Raw genomic sequence first — 21,712 nt, 5'->3', positions numbered from 1 at the left:
ACTTGGATATCAACCGAGGGAAACAGCCATAGTCATCCCTGCCACCTAATAGAAGGACTCCCTACCCAATCTGGAAACCACTCCGAGCATTCCTGTACTCCCGAGGCCCATCAAACGCCATTAAACACACAGAGAGACCACCGACGGACCAACGCAAGCGACACATACGCCCACGAGATCTCGTGCTACAACCCCAAGCCGTGGCCTTCCCTTCCCCATGCAACTTCCGTCGACCGCCGACCCCGCGTGGCTGGGGGTAATGCAATCAATTTACAAATACGACTTTTTTGTTGAAGACTGTAAGCCAACCCGAAGTGACTAGAGTTGGGACAGCTGCGCCTTGAGGGTCTCGTTGCCGTCCAACAGTTCCTCCAGCCACGCGACGGCCGCCTCCAGCATGGCGCTCTTGCTCGGGTTGCCACCCTTGATAGCAGGCACCATGACGGCCAGGTTCTCAAACCCGGTCTGAATGACCTTTCTTCGCTTCTTTTCGCTGTTAATGTGGTTCTCGCGTTTCTGATCCTCAGTCAAGTTTTCCCTCTTGGCTGCAGCAGACGATTTCCTCCGCTTTCCGGACCCTGCGCCCTCTGCGACACCACCAGGAGAGTGGGCAGGATCGCCTTTCTGTTTCCGTTTTCGTGCCGATGTTTTCGACACTGCGGACTGAGGCTCCTCATCATCTTCTTCCTCTTCACGCTTGCCCTTGCGCCATTTCTTCCCACCGTCACCGTTCGCCTCAATTTTGATCGGCGGTGGCACGCGGGTTTTGAGGTTGAAAGGTAGCCCCTCGGCGTTCATGGTCGGACTCGCTGGCCGCGTCGGATTTGCACTCTTCGACAGTTCTATAGCGCTGAAGTACCGCATGTGTTCTTTTTGTATTGCTTCTGAGCTGTCCTTCTCGCTTGGGGGTACAAAGGGCTGGTTGTTGTTGTTGAAGTTCTGATCCGTGCCGTATTGCAAGTCTATCGGAGCCCGAGGTGGATCGTTTCTCTGGCTCGGCTGGGCCCCGGAGCCATAGATCCAGCTGGAAAAGGCCGCTTCTTGCTCAGCTGCGTGAGTAGACTGTGACATGCGCCGTCCTTCTTGCTTGAACTCGCTCCATTGCTGGTGCCTCAGGTGGCCAACTGGGGGCCCCATGGTACTCGTCCTTTGGGAAGCATTTGAGAACATGGTCTCGTGTTGGACGCTGTGCGACCGGCCATGAGATCCGCTGTGGAGAACATTTGCTGCCGCCAGGACGTCCTCTGATGGCTGTGGCTGATCAATCGGGTGATGATGTATGGGGGAAGCGTCGGTGAGGGGAGCGCCAGCCGTTGCGTAAGCGTTTGGGGGTGCGCCTGTCACGGGTGAGGAGGTGGGGTGTGAAGGACCGGGACCGGCGGCGTAGCCATTTGATGTCGTTGTTGCGGGTGGAGCGGACGCAAGCAGGGAATCGTTCGTCGCGAATGTCTGAGGGGTGGTAGTCTGAAAGAAGGCGTTGTTGAGAAGATGGTCTTGCATGGATATTTGAGGATGGAGGCCGAAAGACGTAGCGGTGCCCATCAAGTTAGGAGGCATCATCCACTCGTCCCCGGTTACTCCCTCGCCAAAGTTCTGCTCGCCATAGCCATTTGAGACGATTCCAGCCAAGATGTTCGCCAGGCCATTCTCTTCCGCCGTGGTGAGGATGGGGTTGCCGGGGGCAGGATCGGGCGGCGGGTCTGGGAGGAAATCGAAGATGGATGGGTCTGAGTTTGGGTCCTCGGACAAGTCTGTCGTTGTGTTAGCGAGACGAGTGCATTGAAAGACTACTCTGACGGGTTGGGGGGCGCATACAACCAAATGGCAGTCTGCTGCCGTTATTCGGCTGCGACGAACCCATTCTGGGACGCTGAACGGCCAGCATGAGTGCGTTTTCGATCAGGCCAACAACACCTGTGGTCTGACGGACAGTCGGGAGGGATCTGTGGATGTGCGTGGGAAAATGTTCCAACTCTGGCCTATCACCGTCTCACCCAGAGCAGAACTTTTGAGCCGGATGACTGGAAATGGTGCAAGGTAGTGTCAGGCTTCTGAGGCGTGTGGCATGACAGAAGGTGCGAAATACGACTTGTCCGGGCAGCACAGCTCACGGAGGGTTGTGAGGGTGTAGCTGCCAAGGTGGAAGGCTGGTCTAGGTCGCAACAATGCAGCGCTGTATATGCTATGACTGGAAACTGCCGCTGAGGATGGAGGTGTTGCACACAGTGCAGTCGCACTCGCACAAGGTGCGGCGACGTAGAACTAGAGCTCGGGTGGGTTTTGTTCGGCCGAGTGACACGGGCGAGCTTCCTCGACACCAGGCGTGGGCTGGCAGGTGTCCAAGATCGCCGCTGCTCCTTTTGCTTTTTCTGTGGCTGTTCGAGCAAGCTTGGTCCAGGGTCTGTCTGACTGACAGTCTCTCCGCGGTGGGAGTGGTGGTTATGGCGGCGGTGTTTGTCTTTGTGTGCGTCTCGAGCGAGTGGGCATATCAAGACGGCGAGGGGTGCCGGCCTGCATTCTCCATGGGGGAAGCAAGCGTTGAGAAACGGGGACCCTGAGAACGTTGAGAAGGTTGAGAACGCTGTGACAACGTTGCTAAGAAGGAGATAAGAAGGGACTTGGTTTGGGAATCGAAGTCGTCCGGACTGGAGAATGAGACTGGCGCAGGCGCAGTCACCTTTAGCACCAGCACCAACACCAGTGCTGTACCAGAAGCAGAAGCAGGAGCGGTAGTCGACATCGACCAGGGCCCAGGTACCTAGACTGCCTAGCCTCCGGTGGGCAAGTGTCCCCGCCTGACTCGAAAGCTGCATGCACCACGCAAACCTTGGAACGGGAGGAGCTAGGGGCCTGCCAGAGGGGCCCGACTATGGCAAAACCGGGGTCATGTGCCCGCAGGTATGCACCAAAGCCGTGGGCGCCCTGGGCGCGACAGGGGGTGTCTCGGGTCCATTAGAAGCATCTATACCGTTTAAGCAGGCGCCCATTGCCGCCATGCAGCAATCCCACATGACGTCCTCTTTCACATGTCAAGCACCCTCAGTCAGTTAGCTGCTCACTCAGTCAGTCACCTAGTGCTGCACCGCACAGCGATGTGCTGCACCACACCGCACTGCACGCTCTTGGTTCATTTCCTTTGGCCGCGGGCACTAACTGTGAGCGGGAGGTGGACCGGCTGGCGGGCTGGTCTGCATGTCTGACAATGGGTGGGCAGGCAAAGCCAAGATCATCCCGACCCTGACCATTCTGCTGTCTGTTCGTTCAGTCATTTGATGGGCTTTTGGATCTCGACTCGACCAGGGCAGGGAGGGGGGCGGGGGACTCGGCCCTCAGTCAGTCAGTCAGTCCGTCAGTCCGTCAGTCACACCTCGGCGGCAACTTGACAAATTCCTCGTGTATCGCATCGCTTCGCATCATCGCATCACAACCCTAGCAGCTGCTAAGCACTGCTAAGCAGCGCCCAGAACGCACAACAAGAAGAGAGGGAACACCTTTGCCCTCATCTCCCGAGGTCCAAGGCCCAAGGCAAAGTCCCCGATGCCGTTCAAAGTCCCCGGTGCTGTCCCGAGCCCGCATGGGTGGCTGCATTGGGAAATCCCATGAGAGATGGTGAGGGACGAGATGAGCTCTGGAGCTGGGTTGTTTGATGCTCCGCCGGGTCTACTGCAGCAGTAAAACATGACAGGGAGCTAGCAACTTGTACGCCAAGCGCTTGCGGATTCCTAGCCCCCCCTTTGGTTGTTTGCAGATCTACGGATGAGCAGGCGCATCGAACTACTGTGGTCTTGGGATGGCATGGATGGCCAATCCGACGAACGTGGCAAGGTTTGGGGCGCATGTTGACACCGTATGTGCTGTAACTGTGTGAGGGAGAAGAGAAGGGGAGATTGGGACAAGGGACCACGCGCACAGGGAGGCCAGGGGAAGGAAGAACAGGACGAAGAGGGAAACGCCCGCATCTGCTGCAGACCACCGACTGACTGCAGACTGCAGACTGCATACTGCATACTGCAGAGTGCAGAGCGCAGAGTGCAGCAGAGCGCAGAGTGCAGAGTGCAGCAGAGCGCAGAGTGCAGACTGCATGCGCAGTGCTGATGTTTCGATGCTTGCCAGATGTTGTGCTTCGCCCTGCGCCCTTGTCCATCCGTTTCAACGTCCCGACGTTGCATTTTGTCCTACTGGTTCCCTTTCTGGCCGCATTGTTGCGAGAACGACGGCGTCAGTCCCCCTTGATCCTCGACCGTGTCAGATGCCCACCGACCCCGTCGACGCTGTTGAGTCCCATCTTTGAGCATCACTTCAAGACCCTTTAGACTTTGGCCTCGCCTGGCCGTCCGATCATTCCACATAGCGCCCACGGCCACGGCCACTGCCCACGCATTGCCGCCAACCGTACGTTCCCTCTCGGCCTCCTTGTGTGTTTACCCGTCCCGTCAAAGTCTTAGCAATCCGTCATCGAAAGTCACATATATCCTGCTCGGTTTTCCTATATACCCCTCACCCTTCTTCCCGCTTCCCGCCCTGGTCATGATGTCTGCCGCGCGGTGTGCTTCCCGCCGGCGACGCGATGGACGGTGCACACGCATCCGCCCAGTGCATTCTCTCGGGGCGCATTCCATTCTCCGCTTTACCTGCGAGGCCCAGAGGTGACAGCCAACATGTCTGTTCCCTCCTGCGATGCCTTCGACATCCGTCACGGGTCTCGAGATTGCTGGAAAGTGCGACTGACTGACCTTTGATACACAAATGGTCATCGAGAGGTTCCGGCGAGTCAATGGATTACCGGTAGTCCATTGATGTATCTGTCCCTCCATCGTCAGGCGTCTTGGGCGATTCTCAAGTGAATCATCGTCGTCCAAGACACGATCCGCTACCACCTCGGAACTCCTCACTGTATCCAGTATTCTTCGGATCCGAACCTTCGGGAAGCTGATGATAGCGCAGGGGCCCAACAGTGCAACACGTAATCTGGGATCTCACGCGTCACAATCACATGTCACGTCCCACTGAACCTCCCTTGCCCAACAGCCTTTCAAGGTTTCTGTGACTTTTTCTTTGCGTTTGCTCTGTCAATGTCTTCACCACAACCGTCACACCATGGTTCTGTCTCAATCAGACTCGGAAGCGGGTCGGCAAGATGGGATAGGAGCGTCCCGCCCTTGTTCAGACCTGTCCTTCGTGCATACCTACTTGGCTACGCATTCTCCGTTGGTCCAAGGCTGTTGGCCTTGGTCCTCCATCACGCCTTGAAGCTCGCCCGGAGGCGACACAAGGCTGCAGATGGCCTAGCCGAAAACAAACCTGAGCCTCAGCTGCTCGAGTCTCTTACCAAGACGGTGCGAGCCGGGCTTGAATGGCAAAGGTTTCCTACTTTCTGTGCTGCTCTTGTCGGCGGCAGCACCTTGGTGGAGGTATGGGCCCACATAGACGAGAACGTCAACGATCACTCGTTGACCGCCTGCTAACCATGCACTTGGTAGCCCATCCTTCGCAAAGCAATTGCTCGCGTCTTGCACGGTATAGCAGAAACAAACAGGATCAGGTGAGTTGAAATAGAAACGTGTCGGCAATTGCCAGATCATTCCCATCCTGTCCGTCCATACTGAGACAAGATGCACCTAGATTATCAAGATGGCTGTCCTCGTTCATCGCGGCATGGCTCAGCCTACGACTGCTCCAGTCCAAACAGAGCATCCCGTCCACCACCACGCTCGCTACAGCTGCAACCCCGCTGGGGTCGCCCGGGCCAGACCAGAGACCGAGGCCCCAAGCTGGCCGCACCCTGGATCTCACACTCTTCGCCGCGACCCGTGCCCTGGATGTGTTGGTAGGGGAGATCTGGTCCCGCCGTCGGACCATCCGCTCTCCTTCTGCTAGCACAACAACAAAGGCCCTCGACCACTTCACGTCCAGCCTGGCCGACCCCCTGATCTTCGCCGCCTCATCGAGCCTCATTATGTGGAACTGGTTCTACAACCCCTCCGCGCTTCCCCGCGCCTACAACAAGTGGATCGCAAGCGCCGCCTCCGTCGACCGGCGCCTCGTAGTTGCCCTCCAACGCGTCAGGGACGGTATCATGCGGTACGGCGAGGACACGGGACACGCACCTCTCCTACAGGAGATGTGCGAGGAGTACCGCTGGCCCATGCAGTGGGGAGACCCTGCCGTCAGCGTTCCCTTTCCTTGTGAGATGGTCCACATGGGAGTTGGGCCATCCTGCGAGCTGCACGCCCTGAGCAGGTTCCGCAGGGCTTGGTTGTGGAGCATGAGGACGTACCTGCCGCTCCAGATGGCGGTGCTGCTCCTGAGGTTCCGGTCATTCAAGACTCTAAGGCGTGACGTGGTCCGCGCCTTCCTGTCTGCGTCACGATCGTCTGCGTTCCTGGGATCGTTCATCACACTGTTCTACTACGGTGTGTGCCTGTCGCGGACGCGCGTTGGGCCGCACATCGTGGGGAAGGACGCCAAGGCGCGGCAGAAGATCGATGGTGGGTTGTGTGTTGGGGCAGGGTGTTTCCTATGCGGCTGGAGCGTTCTGCTTGAGCCGTCGAGCAGGCGCAGGGAATTAGCCTTGTTTGTTGCCCCGAGAGCCGTAGCGACGATGCTTCCGCGCAAGTACGACGCCGACAAGCAGTGGAGAGAGACAGTCGTCTTCGCCGCTAGCACGGCGGTGGTGTTCACGTGTGTGATGGAGAACAAGAGGAGGGTTAGAGGAGTCCTCGGGGGTCTGCTGAGGACTGTGCTCGCGGCTTAGAATGACAATTCTAATGATACATCGGTGTAACCTGTTCTCTTAGACCTAGAACACGAGATACAAGAACAGGGGAATAGGCTGTCCACCTGTCTGGGGTGGCTTCACTTCGTATTTGCGCCCGATGACCTCGAGTTGTGCCAGTAGATATATCTGACTGGACTTGTCTCCGAAACGTTCCACACACTGCGGGTATGGACGAACAGCGTAGCATGTACATGTAGGCACAGAGGTCGAAATAATACCGAATGTGCATTTCAAGCTACTTGCATCAGGTTCTCGGGCAAACAGTTGTTTCTGTACCTAAGGGTGGCGCAGCGCCCAAGTAAATAAGATGGGGCAGCCGATTGATGCATGTGAGTGACACCCGACTCCCGGAGCTCTGAGCTCTCTTGCATCACTCTAACTTGTAAACACCACTTCACAGAAGGTTTCATGACATCACACCAGCACCACCGAACTGGTACTGAGGAACGTTCCGGTCGTACAGCTCACACGGGAACCTGTGCCAATTCTTCGGCCGCGGTCAGATTGTCTGCATGATCTCGGCATAACTCACCGCGACAATGAACGCCAACGCGACCATCCTGGGTCCCAATGTCTTCGTCTTCGACCAGAGCATGCCCGCGCCCGCGGTGCAGGCCCAAGCGACAGACATTTTCAAGCGCATGGAGGCCAACGAGTTCGGCCCCGAGCGCTACGCACTCCTCTTCAAGCCCGGCGTGTACGACGTCCTCTTCGACGTCGGCTTCTACACCTCTGTCTGCGGGCTAGGCCGGAACCCGGACGATGTCCTCATCCGGGGCGGAGCCAACGTCCCGGCCTACTGGATGCCCAGCCGGAACGCCACGTGCAACTTCTGGAGGTCCTTTGAGAACCTAGCCATCGAGGCGTCCGACGCGACCAACAAGACGACGACCATCGCCGTGTCGCAGGCCGCGCCCCTCCGGAGGTTGCACATCAGGAGCCCCAACGGCCTCTGGCTGTTCCAGGTCGACCCTGCCACGGGTGCGGGTGGCTGGGCCAGCGGGGGGTACATGGCCGACACGGTCGTCGACGGGCAGGTCCTCCCTGGGTCGCAACAGCAGTGGCTGTCGAGGAACAGCAAGTGGGGCAGCTGGGCTAATGGAGTGTGGAATATGGTCTTTGTCGGCTGCGACAATGCCCCCAGCCAGGCCAACTGGCCCAAGGAGCCATACACGACGGTGGACCAGACACCTATTATCCGAGAGAAGCCATACCTCTGCGTCGACGAGCAGGATGAGCTGGCTGTGTTCAAACCAGCTTTACAGAGGGATACCAGTGGGCCGACCTGGGCGGGTGGTGCTACCCAGGGTGAATCAATTCCCCTTGAGGCTTTCTACGTGGTACAGGCTGGCGCGGATGCGGCAACCATCAACGCGGCACTCAGCTCGGGCAAGCACGTCTTGTTCACACCAGGCGTCTACAGTCTCGATGATGCTTTGAGAGTGTCTCGCCCAAACACAATCATCTTCGGCCTAGGTTATCCCTCTTTGGTACCAGTCAATGGTGATGAAGCAATCAAGCAAACGATAGTTGATTGTGGTTGTTAAGGAGAGAAATCTCCCCGCTATCGAACGCTCAGAAGGAGCCTATTTGTAGGCTAGCGCTAGCGTATGGGCATACAACCCTCGCACCTTCCAACACACCCCTCATCGCGAGTATCATCATCCTAACGATAATAAGAGATATTCCATTCCAATAGCTAAAAAATACAGTCTAAATATTCCGCTATAATCTATACCAAGACCACTATACAAACATCATCTAACGTCCATATATTCAGCTCGCATCATTTCCAATTAACTATTTAAACGCCCTTTCGGCAGTACAAACCCTATACTCATCTTAATCTTAATCTCATACAAGCTTCTTTAAGGGCAGGATAAGGTAATGCTTTCATGCAAATATTAATAAGATTATCTTTAAATGCAATGTAATAAACATTATATATCTTTCCAATTCCTTCATAAACAAAGTAATAATGAATAGCGATATATTTTAATTAAACATTAACTTTATAATTTTAAATAAGGTTTAATGCTAGCTAATTATTAATATATAAAATAAGCAGATATTTAATATAGTTAACATTTAAATCTTTTAATACTTAAATCATCTAATAAAGATATAATAATATTAATAAATATACTATATATTCTGCCTTGCAAGTAGATTTTGCAATGATAAATTGGCGCTTTAATAATTAAGCAACTAAGCCGCCATTAAAAAGTTGCATATATCCACTAAATGCTTTTAAATTATCTAAATTAGTATTATAAGAAGCATTAACATGTATATTAAGTATAGCAAATTAAAATAATGATATTTATTTTAAAAATTACAAGGCATAATTTAATATATGCTAAATATATTAAAGCACCCCCTTTGCAATGTTTAAATAATGAATTATAGGCTTTGCATTAAATATTAAGAGCATTGCATATGGAAATGCAAGATTAAGTCTTATTTTAATAATGAGAAAATTAATAAATCCAGTAAGTAATTAATATATTATTGCATTTATTGCAATGTTATTAGGTTCCTCTTATCGCGGAAATGAATTTGGGTCCATAAGAGTTTATCTTTAATTATAATTAAATATATTAAAGCATTTTAAAATCCATTAAGCATATCCCTTTTAGGAAATGCAAATCTTATTATCGGTTTATATGATTTTCAATTTAAGCAGGTATTTACAAAAACCAAAATCCTTGCACTTAAAACGTTGTATAAGCTTAATGCAAAATTCATTAACTTAAGAAGGACTCTTAATAATAAGAATGTCATTAATATAAATAGCAACGATAATTTAGTCTTTAATAAAAACGCAAGGGTTAAATATCGTTTCCATTAAATATTTAATTAATTTCTCTTTAAGAATATCAAACTATTCACGGCCTAATTATTTAAGTCCATACAGAGCATTAAGAAGTTTTAAAATAACTTATTAATTGTTGGATAATGTTTAATACCCTTGCAATAATTGCATGTAAATATTGTATTTTAAATGGCTATGTAAGTATGCTATTTCAATATTAAATTGCTAAAGCCACTAGCTCATTATAGCGGTAATGGCAATGATTAATCTTAAACTATTATAGCATGCTATAGGGCTATAGGTATTATTATAATTCACGCTATGGACTTGCATATATTCGCGAGCAATAAGTTAAGCCTTATAGCAAATAAGCTTACTAAAAGCATTAAACTTCTTTATATATACCTAATGAGAATTAACGATATATTGGTTTATAATAGCAGGCACTTTAATTTATATACCTATATTTAAAAGTAATTCAAGTTTTCTTTTAATAACCTATTGCTAAGCGTCCCTTTTACTGCTTTTTATAGCTTATATATATATATTAGGGATATTGTTAACATTTGCTATATTAATAAGCAACGCTTAAGCAAAGATTTAATTAAGGTAGTTAGCATTAATTAATGCTAATTAAGCAAAACTTAGTATAAGGTTTGCATTAATTAATGCTAAGTTATTAAAATCTTTAAAACATTTCATAATAACGTTTGCATTTTTTTTTGCTTTCTGCAAAGGCTAAATTCATTGTTCTTAAAAATTATATAACTATATAAGTCCCGCGGGTTTAAGTAATTCATTAATGAGTTTTGCAGGTTTAAGCGGTTTATCTATAAGTTTATCTGCAGGTCCTGCATTATTAGCAAGTTCCATTAGCTAAAACGCTAATAATACCTTTATCTTAAGTAATATATTTTCATTTAGCTAGCTAATTATCCATACAATCTTTATTACTAAATTAAATTAAGTAATATGGCTTAATATTGCAATTATAATAACTTTCCAAAGTAGTATAAATAAATAAAAGATAGTCTTACCTTTGGCCTTAAATCCTATAAAGTATGCCTTTTTAGCTTTATTTAATAATTTCATTTCTAGTTTGCAAGCCTTAATAAGGATGTAAAGGTATGCAGGGTAAAAGTATAGTTGGAAATATCTAATATTAAGCTTTTATTTATAAAGCGCCTTAAATAGCGTTATTTAGCATAATAGGGCTAAGTATAGTTTTTAATTTTATAAGTACGTTATATAGGAAATCGCTTTAAGCTATAGGAATAAGTAATCTTTATTATAAATTATTATATAAGCGTTGGTAATAATAATATATATAAACCTTTTAGGCATGTTATTTAATTTATAATAATAAGGGGGTAATTTCTTATAAATAATTCCGCATCTTTAAAATATTGCAATAGTTATCTTATTTATATATTTACCCTTATTATCTAAATTAAATATCTTAACTTTCGCGCTAAATTAAGTTTTAATTAAATTTAAGAATCCCTTAATAACATTTAAAATATTATCCTTTTAAGCAATAAAGTAAACTTAATAAAACTAAGTATAATTATTAATGAATAAAATGAAGTATTAAAAACCTTTTAATGATCCTACTAAGAATTTGCCTGATAAATTAAATTAAATATACTTAAATAGCTGCATAAATTATTATTCCAGCAATAAATATAAGCATTTCTTAATAAACTTTGCAAATTAGCATAATTTATAGTGAAAATCCATTAATTTACCTAGCATAATATCTTCATTTCCATATAGGCATTAAGTAATTAATTTTAATAAATTACTATAGCCAAAAGCTTTATGAAATTCGCCATATATTATAAATATTACAGAGTTATTTTCTATCGTTTGGATTTTAAAATTTCTATATTAAAACTTTACCTATAGTATCCTGCAAGATTTATTATCTTTTAATAATAAAAAAATATTGTTTCCCTATATATTTAATTAAAACCTTTTTTAAATTATAATTTAATTAAATAAATAAGTATTCCTTAATATATAACTATATAAAATGTTAATAAAAATGCTTTTAATAATTAATTCATCTAGTAATTATAAGAAGATCTTTATAAAGCCAATACCTTTCATAGCAAGTTAATTATTACCCGCAATAATAATCATACCTAAATATAATTACAAAAAGCTAAAGTCTTTTATGCATTTTATTATATGCTTTAAAGCATTAGAATTAAAAATCCATAATATTAAAGTATTTACAATTACCAATAGCTTTGCCGCATATATTAAAATATTAACATGCAGTGCTATTATATCTTCCTTATTATTATTAAAAATTTTAATAACTTCTTTATTTATAGCTTAATTTATAATAACTTATTTTTTATTCTTTTTTTATTCTTAATTAGCTTTATATTTAATAAGCTTTATATAATTAATATATAAATAATTAATAAATATAAAGTTTTGCATGCAATATTAAGTGCATTTTTTATTGCTTAATATAAAGTTAATATTTATTAATGCGGACTTTATAGCCTTTTTCATACCCTTTAATGCTAATTTCTTTTAAATAAAGGTAAAGTAAGTTTTAAATTATTTAACCTTTGCATGGAAAATAATATTTATTATCTTAAGTTTAATTTTAAAAAACATTATAAGGTTTTAGTTATTTAGGTTATTAACAACATTATCTATAATATCTAGCAGCATTATTAAGAAAAAGAAGCCTTTAACCTTATTGCTTTTAAAAAGTAACTTTATTAACCTCTTAATTAATTATCTTAATATTAAGGTTTTAATATAAAGTTTTATTTAAAGGTTTTAAAAAGCGTTTAAATAGCCTTATAAGTTAAAGCCATCCTTATATTATAAGTTTATTAATTAATAAAAGAAGTAAATAGTTAAGTTATTAATGTTATAATTAAATTAATTAATTAATATTTTCTAAGTATTAAAAGATTTTCCATATAATATAATAAATATTATAAGGCTTAAATATATTAAGCTTAAGAATATAATAAAGACTTAATTATTAAGCTTTTTCTATTTTATAAGAATCGCACCTTTTTTTAATTATTTCTTAATGCCTATAATATATTTACTAAGGTTGGCAAACTAAAAGCTATAACTTTATGCTGCCCTTTAATTTAAGAAGTTCTCCTCTTTTAAGTTTAACTTTAAAAGAAATAATAAATTAAGCTTAAAGTTAAGTATATTTAATATCTTTTAAATAAAGTTTATATGTTTTTAAGTATATTTTAAATAATATTTATATATTTATTTATTTATAATAATTAGCATTAATTAATATAAATAAATAAATAAAAAAAGAGCAAATAATTAAAATATTAAATAAGGCAAGAATGCTAAATTATTATAAGTTATTATTAGCCATGATAGCTATTATAGGATATAATAATAATATATAAGCAAAGGCTAGCAATGTTAAAATCCTAATAATTTAAGTATAAAAATAATTATAGAAATAAGGGTATTAATATTTCCCAACATTTTAAGATATCTTAAGCAACGCTAAGCTCACAACTTAATAAAGCAATTAAGCAAATAATAGTTGATTATGGTTATTAAGGAGAGAAATCTCCCCGCTATTAAACGCTTAAAAGGAGCCTATTTATAGGCTAGCGCTAGCGTATGGGCATACAACCCTCGCACCTTCCAACAAATGGAAGATCAGCCATCTCTGTGGACGATGTCGACGGTGTCACTGTAGCAGGCTTGATCATCGACGCCGGACCTGTCAACTCACCGTCTCTCCTGGAGGTAGGGCCCTCGGGTTGCTCCACCGGGCACTCCTCCAACCCGACCTTCCTGTACGACCTCACAATCCGCACGGGCGGTGTCCAGCCCGGCAGGAACAGCGCCGGCATCGTCATCAACAGCCACGACGTCGTATGCGACCAGCTCTGGCTGTGGCGCGCCGACCACGGGCCCGCGACCTGCGCCGGCTGGGACGTCAACCCGACCAAGAACGGCCTGGTCGTCAACGGGGACCGCGTCACGGCGTACGGGCTTTTCAACGAGCACCATGAGGAGTACCAGACGCTGTGGAACGGGGAACAGGGCCGCGTGTACTTCTACCAGAGCGAGATCCCGTACGACCCGCCCCGACAGGAGGCATACAAGTCTGAACAGGGCACGCGCAACGGGTATGCATCGTACAAGGTGTCGGATTCGGTAGGGAGCCACGAGGCCTGGGGCCTGGGCGTGTACTCGTACTTCCGCGACGCGCCGGCCAAGGTGGAGAACGCGATCGAGGTGCCTGAGGCGGCGAGGGTGCATCGCATGACGACCGTCTGGCTGAACGGCACCAGCGGCAGCGAGATCACGCACGTCGTCAACGGTAGGGGAGGCAGGGTGTACGCGAACAGCCCGGAGGAGGCGATGCGGCAGACCGTGGATGAGTACCCCTGATGAAGTCAGGGCGAGGATCTCTCGCCCGCTCGGCAGGCATGACTGCGGCTGCGGCTGCGGGGCCAGGGATTGTGCATCCGACCGTAATGCATCGAAGACCTCGCCAATGCGCAGACATGGCGAATATTTTGGCGTTGAGAGCATCGTGGATCATGCGGAGGACACAACTAGATACCGTGATTCCGAAGACATGCCTTGGCCGCGTTGAAACATTGGAGTGCTTACGTAGCAGATATCTAGTTTTATTCCCAAAGAGACAATTTACTGAGATCAGTACCAGTGCTAGTTGCTGCAGATCTATGTCTGGCCATGTACTATTGAGCTTCATTTGGGCTCACAAAGGAGTGCGGCCGGCTCATCTTGAGATGACTGACTGGACTTGTCTTGAGTATAATCAAGTGCGACATGTGTGGGATCGGTATAGAATTAGGTCAGTTGGAAATTGTCTACAAGTACTGCTTCGGCGGCAAATAGGTGCAGTGGTCTTTACTGACCAAGAGTAATTCACGCGGAACTGGTATCACTGGTTCTCGGGTCCAATCAGCCGTTCTGCCGGGACCTCAAGCTTGCCGAAGATATTCAGACTTCGAGTGCTTGGTATGGAGGCAATGCTGAATCACCCCGGACGAGCCGGAAGGGGAAATTCAACATGTTCCGAAGGCAGGATGGATGGCTCATGTGAAGGAGCTCCGGAGCTTGACGCTAAGATGATGTGTATGCACTTTGTCACATACGCTTGCATGGGAGGACCAAATCCTGTAGTTGCAGGTCACCTTTCAAAGCCGTTGCATTGATGATACTTTTTTTTTACTGTGTCGTGCGACTTAAAGCCGGGCACGGCATGGACACTCGGGCCAATAACAGCCTCATGGTCTTTTCCGTTCACAATGCATAAATATTGGCATGCATTCCTGATGCTACCGCTGCAATTTAACGTCCTGTCATACCCTGAGAATAGTGACCTAGCTAGGCAGGTGGTTACCAGATTCACGGACGGACGTCTGCTGTAAGACCGGGAGCTATGCATCGCCAGTTACACACTCCATCGTGAAGCCAAGGGTCCCCGCGGTGTGTGACACTGGGACCGAAAGTTGCAAGGGACCTCCTGTTGTAATTGTGCAACGCCAGAAGCACGCCAGATAATCCTCCCAAGGAGCTGAATGTTACCTTTGAACTGTCACTGTCACGATCCCACGTGGTTGCCGTTACCTAGTAGATCTAATGCGAGCCTTTTTGATCTCAAATACTGCATGATCGCAAACTACCCCCTTCCTTCGACATCACGAGACTTGTCGCTCATTTTCGTAGGACTCACCGGTGTGAATCATAGTGTGATGTATCCCTTAGGACTCAGGAGTCTCATCTACTTCCGCAAAAGTTTTCTTGATGAAGTTTGCCGCTTTATTCCGGGCCTCGATACCATCTCTACGATTCTTGGCTCGATATTGTTCCACAAAGCCCGTTTAAATGCACATTGCACTTTTCTCAGGCCGTGAATGGGATCGTATTTGGGTGATTCTGGGTAATGTTAAGTACACGAGGATGTCGGCCAGCGGCGACCTCCTGCACGTCATAGCAGAGGATAAATACGCCTGACCAAATGAATTCTCCGTTCAAGGCGGTCGCATGGAATTGATTGAGCATTTGATCCGATTAAAGCTTTGAGAGCATCTTAGGAGGTAGAAAGGCTGACGAGATTCTCAACCAGTATTTAAGACTTTGGCGTTTTATTATACGGAATGAGATCATAATTGGGACAGATGAGCTGCTAGATACAGAAGTCCTTATGCTGCATGTGAGGAGAGGGAATAGCCCTTCACACGATTCGGCTAAGTTCTGGAGCGCCTCAACCAGTTATGTCAGAAGAGACAAGACATTACTGATGAAGCAATAAAGCAAACGACAGTTGATTGTTGTTGTTGAGGAGAGAAATCTCCCTGCTATTAAATGCTTAGAAGGAGCCTATTTATAGAGTCAGCGTACGCCCACCCAGCTTCCACAGTACGCCCACCCAGCTTCCAGCGTTGGCCCACCCAGTACTTCCTTTTCTTAGTATTATATTAATAAGACTAGGTACTTTTCTAAGTTTACCCCGCATATAAGAAGCTAGGGTAGCTATTTTCCAATTTAAGCGATACTTTAAAAATACAAGCCTAAAAAGCCTAGAGGGCCCCAGAGCGCCCAGAGGGCCCCAGAGCGCCCAGAGGGCCGCAGAGCGCCCAGAGGGCCGCAGAGCGCCCAGAGGGGCGCAGAGCGCTTAGGGGCCGCAGAGGGCTAGAGGGCCGCAGAGGGCATAGAGGGCCGCAGAGGGCTAGAGGGCCGCAGAGGGCATAGAGGGCCGCAGAGGGCAAGGGCAGAGGGCGGCAGAGGGCGGCAGAGGGCAAGGGCAGAGGGCAAAGGGCAGAAGTAAACTTCAAGTCGCAAATAGAGGGGTAGCTATAAGACCCCTTTAAAATAGCTATAGCTTTGCTAACTTAGGAACCCCGCAGTACCTGTATTTTGGTGCGGATGCAGCTAATTTTCTTTGTACTGGGTGGGCCAACGCTGGAAGCTGGGTGGGCGTACTGTGGAAGCTGGGTGGGCGTACGCTGACTCCTATTTATAGGCTAGCACTAACATATAAGCATACAACCCTCGCACCTTTTAATACACCCCTTATTACAAGTATTATTATCTTAATAATAATAAAAGATATTCCATTTTAATAGCTAAAAATATAGTTTAAATATTCCGCTATAATTTATATTAAAACCACTAACGTGGTTTACCAGTGAGTGGCGCATATCAGTGAGTGGCGCACTTTTGCAACTTCAGCCAACTTTAGTCAACCCCAGTACCCACCCAGGGCCAAATAATTTAAATCAATTGATATTAATTAGATTTAACTGGTTTAAATTGCTTATTTTTAATTAATTTAGCTAATTTAAAGGCGTTAATATGATTGCAATGCTAATTTAAACTAGTTAACTTTTAATAAGAAATATGCATTTAGCACCATTTAATGCTAATTACACCCTTAAAAAGTCGGTTTACCGCGGACCACCAATATACATATATTCACACCAATTAATGCCAACTAAGCTGGATTTGCTATAATATAATTAGAATTTAATTAAATAAACCCTGCTTTATTTTTTTCATAAGTTCTTGCATTATGCCTAGTCTTACCGCAATTACCACACCATCTTTTAATCAATTCGCCGCGGATTGACTCCTTAGCACCACCACTCATTTTACTAGTTAATCGCTTCCCCTTTTATTTCTCTTAAATAAAAGCTTAAGATTCCTTAATCATAAGTGCTCCTCCAAGCTATACTTAAGTTCTTTTAACCCTCTGGCATTTTATAAGTGCTATATTAACCTTTTAAAGTATATAAATCTGCTTACTTATAAAAGTAATTAAATGCGCTATAGCCTATGCCCCTTTTACTATCTAATTAACAGCCTTTATAATTAATATAAGGAAGCTCCCTTAATAAGCAAAGATCTTGCCCTTAATAAAACTTAATTACTAAATAGTTTATTAAGCATTTAATAATATTTAAAACTCCCATTTCTAGGGAAAAACAAAGATAAACTATATAAGAGTTTATAAGCAAACATTAAGCTTAAAAATTATAAAATTAAGGTCCTAAGGGGAAATTCCAGCTCCTTTAAATACAAACTTAATATTTTTTATTATAAAAGTCTTATTATAAGCTGCCTTAAATGCAAGAAAAAACTTAAACTTAATAATATAATTAATAAAGGCTTGGATAAAGAGGTTAATTTAGTTGCCATATACGCGCTTTAAAGGCAAATATAATGCAATATTTAATAGTTAAAGCAAATAAAATAAATATAGCAATATATTAATAATAATAATTTTATTATCCTTGCAATATTAATTAAATTTAATTAATATATAGCTTTTATAACTATTTATAATTAACATTTAGTAATCAGCATTTCTTTTTAATTTAATATATTTATTAAAATATTAAATCCATTCTAAATTAATCTCATTATCTATTTATTCATTAAGAATAGGCTTAATAACCTAATTATTTAAAAAACCTAACTTTATTACTTAGCTAGCAAGGTAATAAGCGCCTTAAATAATCATAAACAAAGGGATCCACAACCCGCTTACATTAATACATTTAATAATAGTTACCCATTTCTAATTACTAAGCTAAACTAATTTAGCCTTTCCACATTTATTAACGCATATAATAACTATTAACGCAGCAATTATACCCATTATAAAGCCAATTTCATTAAAGTTATAAAAGTTATCATTAATAATTTAATACTTAGCTATTATATTACAAAGTAATTTAAATTAATTCTTAATAATCTTTAAATCTTTATAAAAAGCCCTTTAATAATTATAAAGATAATTAAACTTAATCTTAAGGCTAAGTTATTAATTTATAAAGCATTAAGCTTAATGCTTATTAATAAGTTTAGCATTTTGCAATGCTAGCAAAAGGTTAGCCATATCTTCCATATTAAAAAGTCATAAGGGGAATCCTTAAATATCTTAATTAATAATGTATTAAATAAGCATTTATTCTTTAATTAAGTTAAGTTTATATTTATTAATACGTAATTCTTTATAAGAGCATTATTAATTTATCTTGCGGTAAAATGTAATTTTAAAGACGTTAAAGATTTAAGCAGCTTTATATAATTTAAAAGGCTTAATGTATTTTTCTTAAAAGTTTTTAATTACCTAAATAACTAAAAGTATTTTATCTTCTTTAAAAGGTTTTAGCATTATGGTTATTAATCTTTAATGTATTAAATATTTAAATAAGTGGATAAATAGGAAATTAACGCAAAAAGCATTAACGCAATTTCCATCAAAAAATAATCCCCTCACTAAAACTTAATTACTTTCATCTAAGCTATAACCACCCATATTACTTTAAATAAACCAAATTAATTAAATATAAGAATTTAATTGTAATTGGCATTAATTAGTGCTAAATTTAAATAAATTATTTGCGCTAAGTAGGTGCTAGGGTTAACTAAAGTTAGCTAAAGTTGCAAAAGTGCGCCACTTACTAATATGCGCCACTCACTAGTAAACCACGTTATATAAATATTATTTAATATTTATATATTTTGCTTGCATTATTTTTAGTTAATTATTTAAACGCCCCTTTAATAATATAAATCTTATACTTATCTTAATCTTAATCTTATATAAGCCTTTTTAAGGGCAGGGTAAAGCAATACTTTTATATAAATATTAGCGAAATTATTTTTAAATGCAATATAATAAATATTATATATTTCTTTAATTTCTTTATAAATAAAGTAATAATAAATAGCAATATATTTTAATTAAGCATTAACTTTATAATTTTAAATAAGGTTTAATATTAGCTAATTATTAATATATAAAATAGGCAAATATTTAATATGCTTAATGTTTAAATCTTTTAATGCTTAAATTATTTAATAAAGATATAATAATGTTAATAAATATGCTATATATTTTATCTTATAAATAAATTTTTATAATAATAAATTAGCGCTTTAATAATTAAGTAATTAAGCTGCCGTTAAGAAGTTATATATATCCGTTAAATGCTTTTAAATTATTTAAATTAGTATTATAAGAAGCATTAGCATATATATTAAGTATAATGAATTGAAATAATAATATTTATTTTAGAAATTACAAGGTATAATTTAATATATGCTAAATATATTAAAGCACTCCCTTTATAATATTTAAATAATAAATTATAAGTTTTGCATTAAATATTAAGAGCATTATATATAGAAATATAAAATTAAGTCTTATTTTAATAATAAGAAAATTAATGAATTTAATAAGTAATTAATATATTATTATATTTATTGCAATATTATTAAGTTCCTTTTATTATGGAAATAAATTTAAATTTATAGGAATTTATTTTTAATTATAGTTAAATATATTAAAGTATTTTAAAATTTATTAAGCATATCCTTTTTAAGAAATGTAAATCTTATTATTTGTTATGGGCTGGCCCCAGAGGGGCTGCAGGCTGGCTAGCGCCTTCTTCCATAAGCTGTAAAAGCAGCAACCATTTGCGCCAAAAGGTACGTAATAATCCAAGCTCCCTTGGATTACCTAGCCAGCCACTATAAGGCTTGGGCTTCCAGCCCAAGCCCATTACATAGCCCCCTTCCCCAACTACTAGTGGCGCACAATTACCCCCAAGGCTCACCCGCGACATCGCCTTTCAAGCCAGGGATCTTCTTCACGAAAGGGGTGCCCGCATTTACTTGCGGCAGACGTGACTCGAACCCTCGACCCTAGAGCTTGGATTATTTGTTATGGGCTGGCCCCAGAGGGGCTGCAGGCTGGCTAGGTAATCCAAGGGAGCTTGGATTATTACGTACCTTTTGGCGCAAATGGTTGCTGCTTTTGCAGCTTATGGAAGAAGGCGCTAGCCAGCCTGCAGCCCCTCTGGGGCCAGCCCATAACAAATAATCCAAGCTCCCTTGGATTACCTAGCCAGCCACTATAAGGCTTGGGCTTCCAGCCCAAGCCCATTACATTATTAGTTTATATAATTTTTAATTTAAGTAAGTATTTGCAAAGATTAAGATCCTTATACTTAAAATGTTGCATAAGCTTAATATAAAATTTATTAACTTAAGAGGGATTTTTAGTAATAAGAATGTTATTAATATAAATAATGATAATAATTTAGTTTTTAATAAAAACGCAAGGGTTAAATATCATTTCCATTAAATATTTAATTAATTCTTTTTTAAAAGTATTAAATTATTTACAGCTTAATTATTTAAGTTTATATAAGGCATTAAAAAGTTTTAAAACAACTTGCTAATTATTAAATAATATTTAATATTTTTATAATAATTATATATAAATGTTGTATTTTAAATAGCTATATAAGTATGCCGTTTTAATATTAAATTATTAAAGCTATTAACTTATTATAGCGGCAATAATAATGATTAGTTTTAAATTATTATAGCGCGTTATAAGGTTATAAGTATTATTATAATTTATGCCATGGATTTATATATATTTATAAGTAATAAGTTAAGCTTTATAATAAATAAGCTTATTAAAAGCATTAAACTTCTTTATATATACTTAATAAGAATTAATAATATATTAATTTACAATAATAAGTATTTTAATTTATATACTTATATTTAAGAGTAATTTAAGTTCCCTTTTAATAGCTTATTGCTAAGCATTTCTTTCATTACTTTTTATAGCTTATATATATATATTAAGGATATTATTAATATTTATTATATTAATAAGCAATGCTTAAGTAAAGATTTAATTAAGGTAGTTAGCATTAATTAATATTAATTAAGCAAGATTTAATATAAGGTTTGCATTAATTAATATTAAGTTATTAAAATCTTTAAAATATTTTATAATAATATTTATATTTTCTTTTGCTTTTTATAAAGGCTAAATTTATTACCCTTAAAATTATATAATTATATAAGTTTTATAGGTTTAAATAATTTATTAATAAGTTTTATAAGTTTAAGTAATTTATTTATAAGTTTATTTATAAATTTTATATTATTAATAAGTTTTATTAATTAAAATATTAATAATATCTTTATCTTAAATAGCATATTTTTATTTAACTAGCTAATTATTTATATAATCTTTATTATTAAATTAAATTAAGTAATATAGCTTAATATTATAATTATAATAACTT

The 21,712-nt window shown here is 41.3% G+C and overlaps 4 protein-coding genes across 4 annotated transcripts; 3 read left to right on the top strand and 1 right to left on the bottom strand.

Annotated features, from left to right (window-relative positions):
- Positions 1 to 318: 318 nt before the first annotated feature.
- INS49_011593 (uncharacterized protein) lies at positions 319 to 1,861 on the bottom strand (the record flags this gene model as incomplete). The annotated part of the gene is made up of 2 exons (XM_043172306.1): positions 319 to 1,751; positions 1,858 to 1,861. The coding sequence occupies 2 exons, from the start codon at positions 1,859 to 1,861 to the stop codon at positions 319 to 321; spliced, it is 1,437 nt and encodes a 478-aa protein (XP_043024051.1).
- Positions 1,862 to 5,072: 3,211 nt separating this feature from the next.
- INS49_011592 (uncharacterized protein) lies at positions 5,073 to 6,754 on the top strand (the record flags this gene model as incomplete). The annotated part of the gene is made up of 4 exons (XM_043172305.1): positions 5,073 to 5,411; positions 5,481 to 5,542; positions 5,623 to 6,488; positions 6,597 to 6,754. The coding sequence occupies 4 exons, from the start codon at positions 5,073 to 5,075 to the stop codon at positions 6,752 to 6,754; spliced, it is 1,425 nt and encodes a 474-aa protein (XP_043024050.1).
- A 563-nt stretch (positions 6,755 to 7,317) lies between these two features.
- INS49_011591 (uncharacterized protein) lies at positions 7,318 to 8,325 on the top strand (the record flags this gene model as incomplete). Its single annotated transcript, XM_043172304.1, has 1 exon — positions 7,318 to 8,325. One exon carries the CDS (start codon positions 7,318 to 7,320, stop codon positions 8,323 to 8,325), a length of 1,008 nt encoding a protein of 335 aa, XP_043024049.1.
- A 4,904-nt stretch (positions 8,326 to 13,229) lies between these two features.
- On the top strand, positions 13,230 to 14,009 carry INS49_011590 (uncharacterized protein; the record flags this gene model as incomplete). The annotated part of the gene is made up of 1 exon (XM_043172303.1): positions 13,230 to 14,009. The coding sequence occupies one exon, from the start codon at positions 13,230 to 13,232 to the stop codon at positions 14,007 to 14,009; it is 780 nt and encodes a 259-aa protein (XP_043024048.1).
- Positions 14,010 to 21,712: the final 7,703 nt, after the last annotated feature.

The sequence above is a fragment of the Diaporthe citri genome, assembly GCF_014595645.1.
Source record: "Diaporthe citri strain NFHF-8-4 chromosome Unknown scaffold_5, whole genome shotgun sequence".
NCBI lineage: Eukaryota > Fungi > Ascomycota > Sordariomycetes > Diaporthales > Diaporthaceae > Diaporthe > Diaporthe citri.
The sequence above is the reverse complement of the archived record's forward strand: the minus strand, read 5'-3'. Positions and strand labels throughout refer to the sequence as shown.